Source organism: Rhincodon typus, chromosome 21 (assembly GCF_021869965.1).
Source record: "Rhincodon typus isolate 14 chromosome 21, sRhiTyp1.1, whole genome shotgun sequence".
NCBI classification, from domain to species: Eukaryota; Metazoa; Chordata; class Chondrichthyes; order Orectolobiformes; family Rhincodontidae; genus Rhincodon; species Rhincodon typus.
In genome coordinates, this window is record NC_063352.1 from 6632521 (window position 1) to 6653972 (window position 21452).

Below are 21452 nucleotides of genomic sequence, written 5' to 3' on the forward strand. Positions count from 1 at the left end.
AAGGCTGACGTTTCGGGCCTAGACCCGAAACGTCAGCCTTCCTGCTCCTCTGATGCTGCTTGGCCTGCTGTGTTCATCCAGCTCTACACCTGGTTATCTCAGATTCTCCAGCATCTGTAGTTCCTGCTATCTCATCAACATTCCACTAATAGTTTGTTTAAAAAATCGTTATATATTTCATACAACTATGGAAGTGTCAGCCATGTTGTGGAAGTAATTGTAAATGACATCTGAGCATTAATGAACTATAATTGCAGAGAGTAAATCGTGTTAGCTTGATAGATGTCAGATACACATTAATTACATTTTTTTTTGCTAATTTCTCAACTTCCCCATTTCCTCTCCAGAAGGCCTGTTTCCTTGGTGATGGTTCCATGAAATAACATTCATTGAACCCCATCGTGGCCCACACTGAAATCTGTTTGTTTTAATTCATTCAGAGATTTTGGCATTACTGGTTAGGCTATTCCTAATTGCTGTTGAGAACGTAGTGGTGGTAAAATCACAGAATAGAAGTGGTGATTGGCCTAGTGGTATTATCTAAGGATTGTTAATCTAGAGACCCAAGTAATGTTCTGGGGACCTGGGTTCAAAACGTACCATGGTGGAATTTGAATTCAATAAAAATTTGGAATTTAGAGTTTAATGTTGACCATGAAACCATTGTTTCACAAATATCCTTTAGGAAAGGAAACTGCCATCCTTACCTGGTCTGGCCATAGCAATGTGGTTGGCTCTTAACTGCCCTCTGGGCAATAAATACTGGCCTAGCCAGCGATGCCCATGTCCCACAAATGAATACGAGAAAAACCACAATCAGATCCCACTCCCCCAAGCCCCTTCTGCATGAAGGAAAATAACTGCAGCTTATCTTGTGTCTCTCCGTGGCTCAATCACTCCAGCTGCATTTCCCCTGTGCACCTTCTATACTGCAGTCACATCCATCCAGTAGTATCATGCATACAGTTGTGGCCTATCTAACGTAATATACAGCTCCGTCATAACCTCCCTGCCCTTGTATTCAATGCCTTGATGAATAAAGGGAAGTACCCATATGCCTTCTTAACCACCTTTAAATACCTTCTCTGCTGCTTTAAGAATCTATGGACATGCACACCAAGGTCCATCTGATCCTCTATACTTTCTAGGGTCCTGTCATTCCATGTAATTCCTTTGCCTTGTTAGTCATCCCAAAATGCATCACCTTACATTTTTAGGTGAGCTGCCTTCTTGAACCACAGCAGTCCTTGTGGTGTAGCGACTCCCTCAATGCCGTTAGGGAGAGAATTCCAGCATTTGACCCAGCGACACTGAAGGAACGGAAGCATGTTTCCAAGTCTGGATGGTGTGCAGCTTGGAGGGGATCTTGAAGTTGGTGGCATTCCCATGGATCTGCTGCCCTTGTCCCCCTCTGTGGTAGAGTTTGTGGGTTTGCAAGGCTCTAGTGAAGGAGTGAGAGTCAGTTGTTGCAGTGCATCTGGCTACTGCTGTGTGTCGATGGTGGAAGGGTGAATTTGGAGATGGTGGACAAGATGCTTTAAAATTCCAAGTCCCAATTTATAATCTATGATGAGGCCACTTCACATTACACGCAGCACTTCATAACATGATTTGTAGTGATGTATTTGACAGTGCCTAAAAAAAACCGTTCCGTACCTCTCCTGTTTAAGGGGCCCTCTTTGTTGAGATAGTCAACCTACTTTATCCTACGTATGTCCCTATCTGCAGTGTGGCAACCACAGGCTTGTATTTCTGTTACACTGCTGCAGGTTCTTCTGATATCATACTTTATTAAACATTTTACAATGTTTTGATTATGAAAGATATTAGTGTCATGTTATAGTGGGGGTGATAGTGGCATCACGGTGATGTCATTAGGCTAGCAATTCAGGCTAATACTCCAGAGGTGTGGGTTCAAATTCCACCGTGGCATCTGGTAGAACTTGAATTTGATTAATTAATAAAATCTGGAATGAGAAGCTCGTGTTAGGATGGACCTAGGGACAGGAATAGGCCATTCAGCCCTTAGAGTCTGTTCCAGCATTCTGATTGTGACTGATCTGTGGCCTAACTCCATATACCTGCTTTTGGACTTTATCCCATGAAACCTTTGCTTAACAAAAATTATCAGTCTCAAATTAAACTTTAAGAACTGATCCAGCATCCATTGCCATTTGTGGAAGAGAGTTCCAGACCTCTCCTGTCCTTTGCGTGTAGAAGTGCTTACCAACATCTCTCCTGAATGGTCTGGTCCAAATTTTCAGACTATGCCCTCCCTAGTTCTAGAATCCCCAACCACTGTAAATAGTTTATTTACCCTGTCTTTTCCTGTTAATATTTTGAAGACTTTGATCAGATCACCCCTTAACCTTCTAAATTCTGAAGAAAACCCATCTGTTTCACTGATTACCCTCCTTTGGGGAAGGTTTATCTGCTATCCTTATCTGGCCTGGCCTGCATCAGACTCCAGCCCCACAGCAATGTGGTTAGCCCTTTACTGTTGAACAAGTCACTGAATTCAAGGGCAGCTGGGAATGGGCATGAGATACTGGTCTTGCCAGTGGCATCCGAAGAAAATAGAAATACAAAAGAAGGTCATACTAATAGAAGTTGAAGTTAAAGCATGAAACTTTAAAGATAATCATTTTATCTCTTCAGAGTAAAGGTTGCATGCTATATATTTTTGTTTTATTGTATACGACTTTATTTCAAGCACTTTTACACATCGTAATATGTTTTGTGAAACAACTGTTATCCAAAATATTTACAGGATGCATTGATTATAATTATCCCATGGACACAATGGTGTAATTACTATTGAGTACATAAAGACCAGCCTTTTGGGGCACATTATACCTAGTGCATCTCCAACTTATTGATTTTGGAATTTAAGAAGAAATTAGCGAATAGAAGTCCCATATCTTTATAGTCAAGGTAGATCATTAGACAGGAATAAAGGTTTTATATAGAAGACATGTTTTAGTCTTCTCAGAGCTTCTGTATATAAATATAAATATGTAAAGCTGGTTTTAACACTGTTTGTTCATGGCTGTAAAAGTGTGAATTGCTTTGATTGGTTGGCTCAGGTCTCCTGTTCAGAGGTAGCAATGTGGTTGCTAGGGCATTGAGTGCTATTCAGTAGACATTCTCTCTAGTGACTTTTTGAGTTTGAATATTTGATGTGTTTCATTGACAAACCTAAATAATGGGTGTTATTTCTGAATAAAATAATGCAATATCACTAAGTTATAATATACTTTCTACAAACCATTCTACAATATGCTAAGAGGAAACCAGCAATTCTAATTTGCTAAAGAAGTTTTTTTAACCATTTGAATGGCTTTTAACATGATTATTTTGCCGCTGCCATCACTCTTACCATTTTTCCCTTATCTATGTGTGTAGAAATTCATCGAGTTTGAAGATGCACTGGAACAGGAGAAGAAGGAACTTCAGACACACGTGGAGTCTTTGGAGCTACAGACCAGACAGCTGGAACTCAAATCTAAGAACTATGCAGACCAACGTAAGTTTAGAGTGCATTCTATCAATGGAGAACCGTAAAGGGCCAGCCTGCTTCAGCAAAAACAACTTGCATTTATATCAGCCTTAAAGGGGATGTGGTGGTAATGGTATTGCTAATGTCACTAGATTAATAATCCAGAACGCCAGCTTTACGTTCTAACATCATGGGTTCCAATTCCAGCATGGAAGATGGTGAAATTTGAATTCAATAAAAATCTGGAATTAAAAAGCCAGCCTAATGATGACCATGCAATCACTGTCTATCGTCAACTTTAAAAACCCATTTAGTTCACTCATGTCCTTTTTAGGGAAGGAAATCTGTCATCCTTACTGGTCTGATCTACATCTAACTCCAGACCAAACTCTCAGCAATGTGTTTGACTCTTAGCTGCCTTCTGGGCAATTAAATTCTTGCCTAGCTACATCCTGTTAATGAATTGAAGGGGAAAAAAAATTGCTAAAATGTCCTAAGAGACACATGCATGTGCGCGCACACCGCACGCATGCCCGCACACATGGCCTGCACCCCCACCCACACCAGTGGGCCATGCGAAGTGATACTAGAACAGGTGACTGGCAGCCTGGTCAAAGAGATTCATGCAAGGAACATCTGAAAGGAAGAGAGAGGGAGGTGGACATGCTTAGCGATAGAATTCCAAAGATTGATAAGGTCATGGATATATTAGAAAACCAGGATAAGGATTTCAATTCTGAGACGTTTGCAGATTAGAATACAGTGTGAGTCAGTGAGCGTGGTTGATGGGCTTTGTGAGTGTTGGGGTACCAGGCACAGATGCTTGTGTTCTTCACTGGAGTAAAGATAATACCAGCTAGCGAGAGGATTTGCATCTCCCTCCTGCCAAAGAAAATTGTTCACTGCCTTATAAACATTCTTCAACCTGTGGTGGGAACGCTGGCTTGGATCTTGACCTGAAGTTGAGTTCCGTGCAGTTAGGTCTGAGGTGAGATCAGGAAAATCCGGAAGAGTGTATTTCCTGGAATCCTACAGTTTCTAAGTTGTGGGCTCTTTGTAATGTTTCCTTTTGGTTTCTGGTCCTCTGATTAATGGGCTCGGAGGCTTTTTTGGGAATGGAGTCTGGGGCACCAGGTTGGAGAGTGCTGGAGCAGGTTGGTGTGTGAGACATTGAGAGGATATCCCAATTGTCCTGGTAGAGGCTGGATTACAGGAGCTCGGAGCTCAGACCCCAGAGGAGGACTGGCGAGTGTGTCCCAATCACACATGACAAGTGTGGAGCTGCGGTGGTCTGATTAATGTGTGGCGTGTTGGACTCTGAGGAAACATCCTACTCTGTGCAAGCTGTGCTGTACAAACACATGTAGCTGTTTACATCACCTTGAAGGTGAGGTATTTCCCAAGAATTAAGAAATCTGGCTGTATGTAGGTAAACACGGTGACTGCTAAACTGAATGTGGAGGTGCCGATGTTGGTCTGGGGTGGTCAAAGTCGGAGGTCACATGACACAGGTTATTGTCCAGCAGGTTTATTTGAAATCACAAGCTTTTGGAGCGCTGCTCCTTTGACAAATGAAGTCCTTTTGTTGAGAGTTAACTCCAAGCTATTATTATAGCACGGAACCCCTCAAACCAATTTGTTTATTCTCAGATGTACTTGACTGGGAGGTAGCAGCATTGCAGGAGTATTTCTTGGTTTAAATAAAAGTGAGCTGACAGCCTGGGTTTTTTTCAAGTGGGCCCAATAGTCTGAGCTCCAACAATCTCCAGCTCCTGATCCTGTGCTATTTTGAGATGTTGATGCCTTGATCGGGCATCAAGTCAGCCTCCAGGAGGTGGGAGCTGCCTGCAGAATAACAGTGCCAAAGATGGATGGCAGCCATGATGGGACCACCTATTGTTTTGCCAACTGGAGACCATGTTGCTGGCAGGAGATGTCCCAGGACTCTGCATTGTAAAGAAACAAACTTTTCAGTTCTGCTCACCTTGAACCCAGTAGGTGTGCATCTGACAGTTCAAATTTATAGGATGGTAAGAATTAGGAGCGTGAGTGGGCCACTTTGGTCCCTCGCTCCTGCAGCACCATTCAATAAGTTTTATGGCTAAACACATTGTGGCTTCAGCTCCACTTTGCTACCAGTGGCCAATAACTTTTGACTCCCCTGTCAATCAAAAGTCCAACTCAGCCTTGAATATTTTCAATGACTGACTTCCCACTGGAGCAGGAAACAATTCTCATAGTCCTAGAGCTGTAGAGCACAGAAACAGACCCTTTGGTCCAACTCGCCCATGCTGACCAGGTATCCTAAATTAATCTAGTCCCATTTGCCAGCATTTGGCCGGTATTCCCCTAACCCTTCCTATTCATATATCCATTCAGATGCCTTTTAAATGTTGTAACTGTACCCACCTCACCACTTCCACTGGCAGTTCATTCCATACATGTATCACCTTCTGCGTGATAAAGGGCCCTTTTAAATCTTTCCGCTCTCACCTTAAACCTATGCCCTCTAGTTTTGGACTCCTCTACCCTGGGAAAAAGACTACTGCATCTTACATGGGAGATTGCTTTGCTTTGTTTTTAAATTCTATCCCTTATTTCTAGATCTCCCAGGAGGGAAAACCTCCTCTGAGCATCTGCCCTGTTAAGTCCCCTTCAGAATTTTACATGTTCTCAGAAAATGACCTCTCATTCTTCGAAACACCAGTAGGCACACACCTAAGCTTCTCAACCTTTCCTCATAAGTTAGCTCCTTCAACACAGGAATCGGCCTGGAAAACCTTCCCTGAACTGCTTCCAATGTTGGCATATCCCTCCTTAAGTACTCTAGATGTCCTTTCAACAATGCGTTGTCATAAGCATAGAACTGTACAGCACAGAAACAGACTCTTTGGTCCAACTCATTCATGCTGACCAGGTGTCCTAAATTAATCTACTTTTACAGCCCTTGCATTAAAAGCCAACATTCTATTTGTCTTCCTAATTACTCGCTAACTTGCCTCCAACTTAATTACTCATTGAATTCTGTGTTGCATGTTGCCCTCTCACTAACTGCGTCCCCCCCACCCCACTAACAATCCTAGAGGAGCTTTTTAATCAACCTTAATCTTTCAGCCTTTAATCTTGTAGCACTTTCTGTTTGTGCTAGATTTCAGATTTCCAGGGTCTACAGTATTTTGCTTTTACATTGGTATGACTTTATCTTGCAATGAGACTGCAAGATAATGTGACAATGCATCACTTCCTGAGGTTGTGGATGCTGCATTTTATTAGCATATTGTAGTCAGACAATTCTCTTTATAATACACTTTTCTGCTAGAGTTTTGTCACAGATTTCAGTATTTAGGGCACAATCACCTCCCTTCCATCTCTCTCACGCCACACCGTAGCTGACCCAGCTTCGACTACTCAGTCCTCGTTATCACCCATCTTGCTCCTCCTTCCCTGGCTTGCTATCACCGATCCCTTTTATCTGCCCACCCTTTTTGCTCTGTTTCTGTGGGCTGCCTCTGCATCTATCTGCTCCCCCTCCCATCCCATCACCAGCACAGATACCAGCTTTTCTTAGCTCCTGTCAGTTTCACTGGATGTGAACCATTAACTCTTGAGTCGCTGCGCTCCTTGCTGTTAATGAGCTAATGAAAGGGTTACAATACATATTGCTTCATAAGCCAAGATATTCGCTCAGTTCAAAATGCGTCATCTAACACCATGTGAATTTGAAGCTAGTGCAGCTCATCTATAGGAATTTGCATACTGCCGGAGTATATACGAAAGGGTTTGAATATAATTCTAATTACCTGAAGCCACAACGCATACGTGCTAATCCTTGTGCGTTCAGAAGAAATCCTTCCTTCTGGGCATTTTGGATTTAGGTTTTGTTTTCATGTGTACTCGAGTACGGAGTACAATGAAAAGTGTACAATGTCACAACACACAATGCCATCTTAGGTACAACTTCCTTACAGCGTTGTGGGCCTACAGATACAAAAGGACTGCAGTGGTTCAAGATAGCAGCTCGGTGCCACCACCTCAAGGTCACAGAGATTGGCGATAAATAAAGGCCCAGCCAGTAATGCCTAGTTCCTGTGAATTTTTTTTTTTAAAGAAAGCAGCATGATTATGACTGGTCTACAGAAGAATTCAGGTCTGCAAGAAAAATCACTGAACAAAAGTGAAAAGAATGGCAAAGTTTCATATTTTGCTACCTCTTATGTTATTACTGAGCTCTTCTACTGATGTCGCACGTGATCTGTGGGTGGACTCTGGCTTTTGGGGGGGGGGGTCAGATGTATTTATATTAGCTGCTTGCGGTAGTGGTAATTGCACCTGACCAAATGTAGTTGTACTTGTTGCAATCAGCATAAAATCTTATTTTTAAAGACTGGTGTCTCTTCTGTGGATACTGGACAGTGGTATATCCTTGATCACTAACCACTAGATATGCAGAAGCTAAAGCAAGGGCAAAGGAGCAGTGAAATTCCTCAAACAACCATTGCCCAGTACCATATCCTGCTGAAGGTGGCAAATACCTTTACAAGGTGCCAGCAGTGGTCATCTGAGAAAATACCATAAACTTTACAAAACGCACTGCACGTGCAATTAATTCTATCTTTCATATATCAGTGAGTCCCCTCAGTGTCCACGGTATTTTGAATGTCATTTGAAAACAACCCAAATAATCAAAACTGAACAAATTGGCTGAATTGTCCTGTTTCTCACAGGCATGACACATCTCTGTTCTGTTTTGGTACAAGAAAGAATGGAGCAGTACTGTTTTTTTGTTTTTCTCATCTTGTGCTGAACTTTCTGCTGTAAGAATTCTGTCTTCGTTTCTATGTTGCTAGGTTTCATCTGATTTTTATTAAACTGGATTCTTTCAATATGTTCAGGCTGTGTTCTGTCCTTTATTTCAGTTATCAGACTGGAGGAGCGGGAAGCAGACATGAAGAAGGAATATAATTCATTACACCTGCGGCACACTGAGGTAAAGAGGCTAGACAATCAGTATGCCCATAAATAAACAGATCCTATATGATGAGCTGAGTTCTGATGGAGGATCATTGGGGGAGACCAGGCTAGAGGCTAAATATCATCATGGGCTCAGACATACACCCAGGTCAAATTGATATTTATCCCAAGATACTTGAGGTTTGATGTTTGTGAGGGCTTGTGGCGTAATGAGTAGTGTCCCTGCCTCTGAGTCAGAGGCTGTAAGTTTGAGCCTCACGCCCAGACTTGATGGTCAAGGAAGGTGTGTTTATAATGTGCCCATTAACAACAGCTGAAAAGAGAAACCGAGATAATGTTTCAAATCTAATATGACCTTTCTTCAGTATTGGACTCAAAATTTGAATTCTGTTTGATCAACCACCAGGGGCGTATATTTAAGGGTATGAAACAAGGTGTAAAGAAGATGTGAGGAAAAGGTTTTCAGCCAGGGATTGGAGGAAAGGATCTATGGAGAGAGAAACATAAGATCATATAGCCCCTTGGACCATTTATGTTCATGCCAGTTAAAAACACAGTGTGGAGCTGGAGGAACATTGTGGGCCACGCAGCATCAGAGGAGCGGGAAAGCTGAAGGATCCCGACCTGAAACGTCGACTTCCCTGCTCCTCTGAGGCTGCCTGGCCTGCTCTGTTCCTCCAGCTCCATGCTATGTGTTCTCTGACTCCAGCATCTGCAGTTCTTGCTATCTCATCTAACTTCTAATTCCACTTCCCAGCAGTTGGCCCATTGCCTTGACATTGCAAGCGCACATCTAAATACTTCTACAATGTGATGAGGGTCTCTGCCTCACCCACCCTCGCAGGCAGGGAGTTTCAGATTCCCACCAATCTCTGGCTGAAAACTTCTCCTCACATCTTCTCTACACCTTCTGTCCCATACCCTTAAATGTATGCCCCCGGTCATTGATCAAAGGGAATTCACGTTTCGAGTCCGATACTGAAGAAAGGTCATATTAGATTTGAAACCTTTTAGCTCTTGACTCTTCAGATAGATGCTGCTGGACCTGCTGACTTCCTCCTTGTTTCAGATTCGCAGTAACTTGCTTTCATTTTAGATTGATTGATTGACAACCTGTTTATCCTTCCAACCTGTGTCAGTGATAGGTTAGTCAGTGAATAAAAACCAAAAGAACTGCGGATGCTGTAAATCAGGAAAGAAAACAGAAGTTGTTGGAAAAGCTCAGCAGGTCTGGCAGCATCTGAACAGTTCTGAGGAAGGGTCACCAGACCCGAAACGTTAACTCTGATTTCTTTTTCTTCTTCACAGATGCTGCCAGGCCTGCTGAGCTTTTCCAGCAGGTTAGTCAGTGATTCCTGGTCAGCAAGGTGTAGCAAAGACTATTGGAGCCTCCTCCATTACTCTCCATAGCTCCAGCCTACACTGTGCAGGTTGAATGTGTGATTAGCCACATCAATCTGGACCCACCATGTGGCCACCACTCTTCCTGAGGGCATTCATTGGACCTGTCGCTGCTTTATAGCCCAGCATTGTAGCACAGACTGGTTACTTCAGTATCTAGTTGGAGCCCTGAGATAGTAAAAATTACCAGTTTTGTCCAGATGTACTTTACTTACCCTTTCTTCGTTGACTCTGTCTAACTTGTTGCTCTATCTTTCAGATGATACAGACTTACGTGGAACATATAGAACGATCCAAGATGCACCAAGTTGGGGGGAATGCCCAATCGGACGGAACGATGACTGGGAGGAATAAGTAAGGAATGTGTTCAGTCACGTGTATGTGCCAGAGTAGATTGCAGGTGCTTGATGGTTTACAGACGGTGGCCTTAATGATGATAGTGGAGCCTATATTTTATGTTAAGTGGTGTTACACCTGTGAAGAATCCTGTGGCTCACCCGATTTGAGACTCGATGAGAATAATGTTTGACTAGTTGATTATGCAGTTTGTTTTCAAACTTTTCAGTCAGCAGAATCAAACTGAAAGAAGCTGCTTTCTCATCTGTTGTTACAGATTTATGTTGCAGACTGTGTTTAATTCAGACAGCAGGAGATCTTGTACTCTCAGCATTTACCGGCAGAGTATTGCAGTGGTGTTGGGTCATTTTCACGTGACCATTACATCAATAATGAGTCATGCAATGATATCACCTGAGTGTCATTACTATATCAGGATTGTGTTCAGGAGAGTTTTGTTAGGAACAACTAACAGGACCTGAGTGGAATTATGCATGATGCAATTTCAAGATTATGTATTACAGAGGAGTAGACTTCACTTTTACACCCAAGTGAATGTTTGGGTTTGGTTGCTCATTGTAGAAACTGCCTGGTTATCATTTCCACATTGGAATCATATGGTGATAGGTGGAAAATCTTCTCCAGAATGACACGTTTGTATGAGTCAAGAACTGAGGCAGGTGTGATCAATGCTTTTGAGATGTAGAAGTGTCTGGATAATGTAGACATTTTCATGATCTCCATTTCTCAAATAATCTGCTGCTGGAGGATGTGTCCAAAATTGTCAAGCTGGAGGGGAAATTGTGTGTGGGGAGTAGGCTTCCATCAAAAATAAGAAATGACATATTGTTTGGTTCATGGTCTTAGCCCTGTTGTAGGGAGGTAATGAACTGGGTTCATTTTGACAGAAGTAAAAGGCAATCAATTTAAGGCATCACTGTTCGGGTAACCTCTGGATGATTAAAGAATGGCTTTGGCTTTGAGCAGTTATGGATGTAGGGGTGCACAATTTTTATGTGGTGTTACAGAAATGTTGCTGTTTATTACATTGATCCAAGTACATCCCAACTATTAGCCGATGTAAATAGATAAGCGTTTAAAATGCACTGTTAGCAGTAACAAGAGCCAGTGAGAGGCTGGGAATCCTGTAGTGAGTAACTCCCCTCCTGACCCCGCAGAGCCTGTCCACCATCTTTTAAGGCACAAGTCAGGAGTGTGATGGATGTCCTTGGGTATTGACTGCCAGTGAAGCGTAGCCACTGTTGGAATATAGGAAATGTGGCAGCCAGTTGTCCTGCTACAAAATCCCAGAAACAGGAGTGGGATGTATGTCCAAGTATCTGGCATGTATTTGACCAACAACACAGCTTGCATTTATATGGTATCTCTGACACAACAAAATACCTTCAATGCTTTACCAGAGGGCTACCAAACAAATTGCACCAGGCTACCTAAGGCAATATTGGGTCAGATGGTCATAGTCTTTAAGTTATATTTTAAAGAAGTGTTCTTAAAGGAGAAAAGAGAGAGGTTTAGGGACGGAATTAGAGAGCTCAGGGATCGATATTGTCTATGACACTGGAGGAGCTTGCCTGTCCCTTCTTAAATAATGCCTTGGGATCCTGTACACCACCCAAGAATGCAGACAGAAGTTTAATCTGAATTTTAGCGCCTCAGGTTCTGATGCATTCCTTCAGTAATGCTCCGAGCTTGAAGATCAAAGTTTGTTTCTGACCTGAGGATTGAACCCTCCTCCTTATCACTGATGGGTGACAATGCCGTTGCTGAACCAGGGCAGTCTCAGTTGTCATCCCTCTGACCCCTAGCTTGGTTGAAAACTGGAAGCCCAGCATGGATCAAGGATTGATGTAGGAACTAGGCCAAAAAAGATCTGGTGAGGGATTGGACAGTGGTGCCTTCAGAATCCAAACAGTAATCTGTGTCCAATGGGATATGCACACTCTGTGCAAGGATATTAAAGTTCAAGTGGAATTTCAAGGCCCCCCAGCCCCATGTCTGTGGTCACCCAGACTGCAGTGTTCCTCACGTTGTGAGGAAATGTGATCCCAGAAGATTTGCTGCAGGATTCAAGACAATCCACCTAATAGAGGGAGGTGATGACCTAGTGCTACTATTGCTAGACTATTAATCCAGAGATATAGGTAATGCCCTGGGGTTCTAGGTTCAAACCTAGCCAAGACAGATGGTGAAATTTGAATTCAGCAAAAAAACCATTGTTGATGGTTGGCAAAAGCCATCTGGTTCACTAATGTCCTTTTTAGATTAGAAAGGAAATGAGAATGAAAACTGATGAATGCACTGGAAATGAAAATCACAAAAACAAAAGTGGGGACACCACTACTTGTAAGTTCCTCTCCAAGCCATTCACCATCCTGACTTGGAAATATATCCCTAATCCCTAATCCCTCAGTGTTGCTGGGTTAAGATCCTGGAATTCCTTCCCTAAGGCCATTGTGGGCCGACCTACAGCACGTGGACTGCAGCGGTTCAAGGAGGCACTTCCCCAATGCCTTCTCAAGGGCAACTATGGATGGACAATAAATGGTCCAGCCAGCAATGCCTATGTCCTGTGAGTGAATTTAGGAAAAAACGCATGCAGCACAGTTACGTAGCTGTCCAACGTGGACATGGACTTGTAAAGTTGCCAGGTGCCCTCCACAAGAAGGAGGGCCCAGGAGCTCGCTGTTCATTGTGACTTAGTGCCACGCACTGCTGTACAGTTGAGCACCTCAATTTGCCTGCATTGCTAGCATTAACGGGTGGCATGGTGGCTCAGTGGTTAGCACTGCTGCTTCACAGCGCCAGGGACCCGGGTTCGATTCCACCCTTGGGTGACTGTGTGGAGTTTGCACGTTCTCCCCGTGTTTGCGTGGGTTTCCTCCCACAGCCCAAAGATGTGCAGGCTAGGTGGATTGGCCATGCTGAACTGCCCCATAGCGTTCAGGGATGTTTAGGTTAGGTGGATTAGACATGGGGAAATGCAGGGATAGGGGATGAGTCAGGGTGGGATGCTCTTTAGAGGGGCAGTGTGGACTTGTTGGGCCAAATGGCCTGTTTCCACACTGCAGGGATTCTATGAAGTCACCTGTTCATTCTTGCGGACTCCAGAGCTGGCCTGAGATTAACCTCACAGTAATGGTGGTTAGAGGTTATTTTTAATCAACACGTTCTCGACAAGTTATGGTGCGTCTTTGTGGCAGTTGGGACTTGAGCCCTGACCACTTGCCCCAGAGGTAGGGACACGACCAATGTGCCACTGTACCCCAACACAACAGAGATCGTATCCTCTTTCTTATTCATCTAGTTTTTCTCAACTCTGATTCAGACATTTAACTCAAAATGATACCTCAGCTTATCACTTGGTCCTTTAACATCACTAGTTCCAGTTATGTCTCGTCACTCTCGTACTCCTATAACTTATTTAATTTACTGACCAAGCCCCAAATTCAGGTCACCTTCAACATAAGCACAGCTGCTCCCAACACCACCTATATCACAAAGGAATGAGAAGGACATCACTCCTTTTGGTGGAAAAGTTTCACGCTCCAAAATTTTCTCCGAACAGCACAGTGTTTAGACAAGGAGCCTTGTGAATGTGTATGTGTCTGAGTATTTGCTAATGGTGTCATCAAGGTTAAGGTTACCTGGTTGAAGGACGTGTGTAAAGTGCTTTGGGCAACCTATAAAAGAGAGCCGTGGGACACTGGGTGTTAGCAAGTTGGGAGGCAGACATATGGAATACTGCATTGTGTAGTTCAACTGCTTAAGGATTGGTACTTCACCACTAAGCTTGGAATCTCATTGCAATAAGAATACCAAAAGAAGGACAAGCAGTTCAGACAACACTGGTGACGAGAAGCAGAGTTAAGGTTTTGGGTTGGTGACTTTCCATCAGATGCTGCCTGACTTAGAATCATCTAGAATCATACAATATAGAAGAGGCCCTTCAGCCCACTAATTTGCAATGATTAAAAAAAACTATCCTTCATCTGGACTCGTCCCAATTTTTGGCACTTGGCCCATAGCCTTGATTGTTATAACATTTTTGTCTGCTCATCCAGATTTTTTTAAAAAGGTTGAGAGGTTTCCCACCTCAACTACCCTCCCAGGCAGTGCATTCCAGACGACTCCTACATCTGTGTGGAAAAAGTTTTTTCATCACATGTCCCCTTTCCTCCTGCCTTTCACTTTAAAATTATTCCCTATTGACTAAGGGGAGAACAGCTGTTTCTATCCATCTCGTACATGCTGAGATTTTCCAGCTTTCTTAGTTTTTTTTATTTCAGATTTTCAGTATCTGTGTCATTTTGCTTTTGTCTAATTAACAAAATTAGAGTAGAATGATTGACAGCATTGTTTATTAAGTATAAGAAGAATAAACAATGGGTTTGGTGATTTCAATTTGATTTGCCAATATAATAAACATTTAGTGGGGAAGAAATTTAATTTGCTACTTTCTGCACAACTTGTCAGTAGCATCCAATTAAGTTGCTTTGTCTAAATTCCACATTTCGTCACAAATTAACCAGAGGCATCTTGACTAATGTGCTTCTGTCAACTTCAGTTGGATTAGATTATGTTCATGTTTAAACAATTAAGTAAATACTCTGCAGTACATTGACAGAATTGGGATTGTACATTGTCCACAGTGTGAGATAACCTTAAGAAGTTGTTAGGTGCAGATTGTACTTTTTATATGTAAGGTTAAAAACACTGACTTGCAATGTGGCAAGGTGGTTAGGACAATTCTGGAGAGCATCCTTGAAGCTGATACCTAGTGTCAGACACTGCCTCCAGCATTGACCCCAGCATTTCCATAGCACATGTGCCAAGTACTAATGTAATTTGATTCACAGAATGAGTTGCCATCCCTGCAAGCAAATTTTTGTCATGGGACTTGACAACAGATGACTGTCTTAGCCCAGAGCACAAGTAAGATCTACCGTAGTGAATCTGTTACAGGATTAATCTCATCTGAAACAAACGTTATATCACTCAGATGGTCCGCCTGGTTGATATGTGATGAATCACTTTGTTGGGGTGAATGTAACATTTGAGACAGTGATGTTGGTTGCATCAGTAAATATGCCTGGCCACGTGTACCAGATATTACGAAAACTTCACCAGGCAGTCAAAATGGGAAAAGAAAAGGCTGCAAAGGTCCTTCTATAATTTTCAGATTTCGGATTTCACCTTTCATCTGAAAACTTTGAATTGGAGATGGGAACGGGTTGGAACAAAAGAAAAGTTACAGCACAAAAAAAAAGGACACTTGGCCCATCACAAGCAGTATGGTGGCTCAGTGGTTAGCACTGCTGTCTCCTGGCATCAGGGACCCGGTTCGATTCTACCCTCGGGTGCCTGTCTGTGTGGAGTTTGCACATTCTCCACTCCTCTTTTCCCCCCCCCCCAGGTGCTCTGGTTTCCTCCCACAGTCCAAAGATGTGCAGGCTAGGTGGATTGGCCATGCTAAATTGCCCACACTCTCCAGGGACGTGCAGGCTAGGTGGATCATCCATGGGAAATGCAGGGTTATGGGGATAGGGTAGGGGGGGTGTGGGTCTGGGTGGGATGCTGTTCGGAGGAACAGTGTGGTCTCGGATGGGCTGAATGTACACTGTGGAGATTCTATGATTTGTCAATCTTCTGTAGGTGCCCATTGTAACGTGACTTAGCTGCACCTGGTCTGTAGCATTGCAGGTTACAGCACTCCTGGTACAAATCCAGTTTCATTTTAACTAATGCATATATCTGCCTCCTACCAACTAACTGTCCAGTGTTCTGAAATATCTGCACAAAGGCTGGTATCCCATCACTAAGTCCCCCTTTATTTACTTGTGCACAATACACTGGATGTGGCCAGCCATCTCAGAGTCAGTTCCCTCAACTGAGGAGATTCTAAATCCCCTGTTAATATTGATCAGCCAGAGGGTCCTGATTGGCCTGGATTAACAACCCCAATCAAAGATCTTGAAGTCAGAGGCCCACCTGGTCCCAACCACTACAGTTCCAACAGTCCCTGTTTATACTTGTTTGCATAATCAAAGAACTAAAAAGAGCCAACCCTTAAAGGGGCACTGTAATAAAAACTCTAAATTCAAAACAAAACTTAAGAAATTTAGAATAAGAACAAGATTAATAAAGTAGGATCTACTAATACTTTGAACCTTAGCTCAGCATCACATGATTAACATGAGACTCCGACATGAGACATCATGTTTGACACATACCTCTGTGTCTTCACTTTTTAAAACCAAAAGTGTTCATGGATGTGCATGTCATTGGCTAGGCCAGAATTTATTTATTAGGGCACTTAAGAGCCAGTCATATTGCTGTGGGTCCGGGGTTACGTATAGGCCAGATCAGATTGCAGATTTCCTTCCCTAACCGACATGAACCAGATGGGTTTTTATGACAACAAACATTAAGATAGCTTTTTACTCCACTCTGTTATTGAATTCAAATTTCACCTTCTGTGGTGGTGTGATTTGAACCTCGGCCCATTAGCATGGGGTTCTGGATTGCAAGTCGAGTGACAGTACCACAATGCCACCAACTCCCCTAGTTACGTCAAGGAGCTAACTGTGAAGACATATCAAATCCAGTTTGCCCGTATTAGCCTCAGGTTATCAGAGATTATGCTTGGTAATTGCAAATGATTCCAACTCGCAATAACAAGTCAAGAAGATATTTGGTTGTTCCATCCATAAACATGATATTATCTTCATACATCATCTGCTTGTGTGCGCTGTGTTTTAGTAGCTAATTTGGTACTTCCTAATCATGCCACGGGCTATTGTCATGAAATGCTGTTTTAATATTGCAGTAAAGGCTTCTGGAATTTTTGCGTTGTGCAAAGTTTGCCCAAGATCTGAAAAATGCTGGAGAAATTCAGCAGGTCTGGCAGCACCTGCGGAGAGAAAAACAGTTAATGTTTTGAGTCCAGTGACCCTTTGACAGAATATGATGTCCATTCTGATGAAAGGCCACTGGACTTGAAATATTAACTGTGTGTTTTTCACTTCACTGATTGCTGTCAGATCTATTGATTTCTCCAGTAATTTCATTTTTGTTTCCAGCATCTACAGTTTTCTTTGACTTGATTTGTCCCAAGGTCTGGTCATTATCCTTTGACTCTGTTATAGATTGGGGCCATGACTGATTTACGAGCTAACATCATAAAACCGCTGTACTGCTGAATAACTTTGGTTAACAAAAATCTGTCACGCCCAGGTTTCAAATTGACAACTGAGATAAAAGCAATTGATGTTAGTTGAAGACCATTCTAAGCTTGTATCATCCTCTCTGGAAATATTTCCTACTTTCACTCCCAAAAGGTCTGACTCTAATTTTTCAGACTGGCCTGTAATGCTTCACACTCTAACCTTGGAAATAATTTCCTTCTATCTACTCTGTTCATCTATCTTGAAAATTTGAATCAAATCACCCGTGAACCTTCTAAATTCCAGCAAATGCACCTCTAGCCTTTGTAATCTCTCCTTGTAATGTTTGAAGTCCTGGTATTTTTCAGGTAAATTTACATTGTGTTCCCCACAAGGTTATGATAAGCTTCCTAAATTTGTGGTGCCCAAATCTCCCTTCTCTCTTTCCACTGTGGTTCAGTAAGGTTTTGTGTAGCTGAAGCATTACTTCTACTTCCTTGTGTTCTTTTCTTCTACATTTTTGAGGCCAGCATTCCATCAGCTTTTATAATGATGACCTGTTAACAATGTTTTGATGATCTGTGCAGGTAGACACCCAAGTTTCTCTTGACCTCCACAGTTTCTAGTTTTATGCCTTCTTAAAAAGTACTTTCATCCATCCTTTCAGGTCCATAGTGGATGCCTTACTTGTACCTACTTGGAATTCCATTTGCTGCTGTTTTACCCATTCACTTTAACTGTCCGCATCTATCTTTAACTTTGTAATTGCATGCTTCCATCCACACTGCTTGCAGTGTCATCAGTGAACTGGAATATTTGGCTTTCTGTCCCATCATTCAGGTTGTTAATAAAAATGATAATATTTAAGGCTTTACAGAGATTCTTGTGGTACACCGTTGGGCACTTCCTGTGCCAATTTGAGTATTTGTCATTGTTTCTACTCTGTCTTCTGCCACTCACCAGTTTTGTAACCAGGTCAGTAACTTGTCTTCAGTTCCATCACCTTCAACCTTAGCAAATTGTTTATTATGAGGGACTTTATCGGTTGCCTTTGGAATTCCATACAAATAACATATGCAGATAGTGCCCTGTCCACTGCAATGACTGATGTTACCATGAAGGATTCTCCTTCTAAACCTGTCCCCTTGCCTGAGGAGTGGTGATCCTGAAGTTAAACCACCACCAACCATCAGTCTCTAATGAGAGAGCAGTTCTGTGGCCTGGTTAGACTATGACTATTTTACTATTTTACCATTTCACCATCACCCTTTCAGGGAAAAAAAATAGTTTGGTCAGGTTTGACCTTTTGCAGAATCATCATTTCTCTCAATTTAGCTGAAGTCTTTCAAGGTGTTTAATCTCTCTATTCATATTTGTAGATATTCAAACGTTTCTGACAGCAGATGGCTAACTGATCTGTAGTTCCCTAGAATTTCTCTCTCAATCAAAAGGTTTTACAATTCCTCAAATTGAAACCAAATCTCAGCCGTGTAGAGTCTACATTTGGTGAACTTAACTGTGTTCTGTGATATGTAACCTTAGCATTTTTACTCAACGAAACAAATTTTCCTGAATTAATTAATTTCACTTGTAATACATATTTTGATTAGTTCTATTTAAGCTTTATGAAGTGTGAAAGTTGAATTTGAACATCAATGCTGGTAAATTAAAACAGTTGTCTGTGATCTGCCATGCTCCGTTAGTGCCTTCATTCTGCCACAGAATATTGTTTATGCACTGCTTGCTTTTTCTTTGTCTGCATTTATTGGGGCTGCTCTCAATGATGGCCAGCTGGCTATATGTTGTGCTAGTTTGTGACCTTTGAACTGTGTTGATTAATTGTATTCTTCTTGTCCTGCTCTCTGTGCTGTGCTGTTGTGGCGCTGTTGTGGCTGTTCTGGCTGTTTTCTGTGTTACCACAGTCATCGCCAACCATGGAGAAAAAGGTAATTGTTGCTCAGTCATTTCAACCTTTCTATTCCCAATGCAAGCTGTTTGCCTCATCCCTTTCCCTAACCAAGCTGGGAACAATGAGGTCCCTTCTATCGCTGCATTTATTTTTGAAGTGTTATGATTAATCATGGCATTTATTGATTAATCATTTGAGGTTTGTTTAATGAATGTACATTGACTAAGCCTTTGTCCAAGCTGTCTGATGAGGACCCTAGCACGCAGATAAAAATATAATGGGACATACTTCCTATCTTCTTTGTGAGGCTGTAGATGTGAGTATAAATAAGCCTAAAGTAAGTGAAAACTCTGACTTTATTTTTACCGTGCTAAAGTCTAATAGGGTGAAACCAACAAAGTATTCTGCAGCTGTTGAAAGTGATTTATTCCTGATTGGAATAAAACCAGTTTAATGAAAGGAAGGATTTTGATTTATTATCAAGCTGTTTAATACAGGGAAGTTTTCCACAGAAAACATGGTGCCTGGGTTAATTGATGGATGTATCACAGTTAGGCAGGTGTACTAGACTGTGTCACTTCCAGAAATGCACAGAGCAGCGGAAGGCAAATGAATTATGACGAAAACCGCTGCAGACATCAGATCAACTGCAAACAGTGTGAGCTGCCAAGGTTTAGTGCAAAAACAACGGAAGACTTGCATTTTTATAGTGCCAGGCCATGCCAAAGAGAGAAGCAACAGTTTTCTTCAGATGAATTAGCGATGGAATTTTGTAACAATTGGTGTGCAGTCTGTCGCAGCAACTAGCACAAAAGTAACTAGAGCGAGCAAACATCTAATGAGGTGAGGCGGCAGTCAGCATATTTTTGATGGGCTTGATTGAGGGAGAAATGTTGGCTTTGAGAATTCCTTGCCTTGGCAGTAGTGCAGTGGGAATTTTTAATATCTACTTGAGCTATTAGGATGGATATGTTGTGACTGAAGAGACTGGTTCATGCAGATCTGCTTGGGATGGCTACTGTTGGGCCTTCAGTGTCAGTAATAGTGAAGGCCAACATTGATCCAATGTCTCTATCACAGTAATTCTCTAAGCAGCAACCGGATGCTTTTTCTCTGCACAATTTAAGATGATTAGACTTCTAATATATATTAACAGTGATGTGATGTTTCTAAGTGCTTATGGCATATGTTTAAGTTTTTTTTTACTACTGTGTGTGTCCTAAATGCTCTGTGAAATCCTGCTTGTTTGTGATCTGTGCATCCCCAGATGAAACAGTTCTACTGGTGGGTGACTATCATCAACCAGGGTGTTGTAGGGGCCCACAAAAGGTCCAAGCACCAGTGGTTTTCTTTGTTGGAGTCACCATGGGACCATTGCTTTGGCAAGTGGTGCTGAGAAACTGATTCTACTTCTCATGTGGTACCTTTACAAGTTAGACTTTTGGAAGGCAGATTCTCGGAATTCTCAGTGATGCCTCGCAGGTTATTTGTGTGGTCTGAAACTATGCTGCTTCAGTACATGTGACTGTTCTCAAAGCAAGTTGTGCTTAGATTGACTATACCTTGGCGTTTGATCCCATATTCCCACTGTCATCATTGGGAGCATGCATTGAAAGGTCCCATATTTGCGTGTGAATCGCTTGGGTATTATACAGCTGTAGTTGCTGATAATATAAACGACCGACATAGATGAGAGAGAGAGAGAGAGCGAGAGAGAGAGATATGTATGCTTTATACAAATGTTTATATCACCATTTATACACATGGTTTATATAAATAACTTACACTTGAATGTTGGAGAGTTGATCAGTAAGTACACAGATGATACAAAAATTGATCGGGTGGTAAATAGTGATGAGGATGGCATTAGATTACAGGAGGATATAGGTGGGATGGTCAGGTGGGCTGATCAGTGGCAAGTGGAATTCAATCTGGATAAATGTGAGGTGATGCACCTGGGCAGGCAAACCAGATGAGGGAATACATGATGAACGGCAGGATCCTGGGAAACACGGAGGTTCAGAGGAACTTTTGCTGTGCATGTATACTGGTCCCTTCAAGTATTAGGCTTGTATTATGCAAAAGTATTAGGCAAAGTGGATAAAGTGTTCAAGAAGGCATATGGTATACTTGCCTTTATTAGCCTATTCAT

The 21452-nt window shown here is 42.2% G+C and overlaps 1 protein-coding gene across 1 annotated transcript in view; it reads left to right on the forward strand.

Annotated features, from left to right (window-relative positions):
- Window positions 1–21452, forward strand: part of mapk8ip3 (mitogen-activated protein kinase 8 interacting protein 3) — a 183946-nt gene that overhangs the window by 31789 nt on the left and 130705 nt on the right. Inside the window, exons 2-4 of the mRNA XM_048609668.1 lie at window positions 3406–3526; window positions 8416–8486; window positions 10131–10225. Coding sequence (XP_048465625.1) covers window positions 3406–3526; window positions 8416–8486; window positions 10131–10225 — 287 coding nt within the window. The remainder of the gene's footprint in view (window positions 1–3405; window positions 3527–8415; window positions 8487–10130; window positions 10226–21452) is intronic.